The sequence below is a fragment of the Arachis ipaensis genome, chromosome B07, assembly GCF_000816755.2.
Source record: "Arachis ipaensis cultivar K30076 chromosome B07, Araip1.1, whole genome shotgun sequence".
Lineage (NCBI taxonomy): Eukaryota > Viridiplantae > Streptophyta > Magnoliopsida > Fabales > Fabaceae > Arachis > Arachis ipaensis.
Window position 1 is genome coordinate 42,145,247 of NC_029791.2, and position 1,718 is coordinate 42,146,964.

The following is a 1,718-nucleotide window of genomic DNA, read 5'->3' on the forward strand; positions in this document are numbered from 1 at the left end:
TATTGAGTCTAGCTGAACTAGTAAGCTCTTAATAATTGAATTGACAAACAGATGAATTTTAAATTAAACACGGTACACACATCAAAAGACCAAAAAAATAAAAATAAAAAAGCTATTTGCATCATAATTATTTTAAAAAATTAAATAAAAAATCAGCCTTCAATAGAAAGTTATCTTATTTAACATTCTTTATTTAATTACCGCTAACTTTATTTTTCATTCCTTAATTACTAGACTAACTAAAAATGATCTTATTTAACTTAATGATAATAATATGCAAATATGCAATTAATTTAATATTTATAATTTTAGGTAATATTCATAATTATATATTTATTATAATAAATTATTTAATTATTTCAGTGATAATTAAAAATATTAAATAAAATAAATAATAATTTAAAATATAAAATAATTTTAGACTGATTGGTACTGATTTTTTTATTAGTTTTCAATTATTTTTGTGATTATTAGTTGTGGTCCGTAATAACAAACGGTCATAATATTGGTATTAATAACTACAATTACAATTGTCAAATTTACTTACTTTCTGTTTTTTTTTTCATTGCAATATAATGATAATCACAATTTAAAATTATGCAATAAATGTATGATAAAAATTTACGTAATTATTTTTATATGAAATTGATATTTGAGAATTGTCATTATCTAACATTCTCAATTATTAATTTTAAATGAAGACAACTGTGTGAGTTTTACTTAAATATATTATTGTTGGTTTTTCGGTTAATTATTATTATTTATTAGCGAGAGAGTCATACCTAAAACCTGTGGGCTTGAGTGGAGCATGAAAACGAGGATGAACATGGCATTTGAGATAATCCCTCCACAATAGGTTCTTTTCCACATTGACATTGAAGCTTGTCCCACACTTTATTGGATCCAATATATTCCCTCCTTCATATTGCTTTCTATCTTGCTCAGGCAAATCATAAAAGCTTTGGCTTGCCCTAAGCAGCTCCTCCCTCAGTGTCTCTGACACTCCATGATTGATAAGCTGCAATATTAGTCAAGAATTCACAAGTGTTTTATCATTGATAGAAGTTAACAGAATGGAACTCTTCTTTTTAATTCTATTCATTGATTATAAATGGCAGCAATGGGATTATAATAATATAGTTGAATTACTTTATATATGTATTTACATGCATGTGATAGTTGTGGCTGTTTTTCAAATACATTATTGTAATGTTACAAGGAAAAAGAACATTTTTTTTTTACCTTTGTTGATTGTCCAAATTAAAAAAAAAAAAAGGGTTTGTTGTCGGTCGATAATTGATTAAAAAGATTGCCTTCTTTTAAAAAACTAGCTACAATTTACATACCAAAAAAATACGTACGTTCAAGAATAAAATAAATAATCAATATGATCCTTTAATATATATATGTAACTATAAATTTAAAAGGATAATTACGTAAAAACGCAAAAAAACTTTTATCTTTTCAAATGATTTTGTAACAGTCGATAAATTATTTTTGAGGAAATTGCAATTCAATCGGTTAAAAATATAAACATTCATAATCATGTGCCTCTTTTTATCATAAATTTTTAAAAGAAGTAATATAGTATCATAATATAATATTAGAACTTCTGTGATTTAAAAGTCTGAAATTCGGTATTTGTTGATCTCAAAAAGCATAAAAAAATCATATGCACAAGATTTATGGAAACTGCAAAAAAAAAAAATTGTGCCAGA

At 24.3% G+C, this 1,718-nt stretch overlaps 1 protein-coding gene across 1 annotated transcript in view; it reads right to left on the reverse strand.

Annotated features, from left to right (window-relative positions):
* Positions 1-1,718, reverse strand: part of LOC107608381 (protein DMR6-LIKE OXYGENASE 1) — a 4,641-nt gene that overhangs the window by 2,498 nt on the left and 425 nt on the right. The window contains exon 2 of the mRNA XM_016310187.2: positions 783-1,018. Coding sequence (XP_016165673.1) covers positions 783-1,018 — 236 coding nt within the window. The remainder of the gene's footprint in view (positions 1-782; positions 1,019-1,718) is intronic.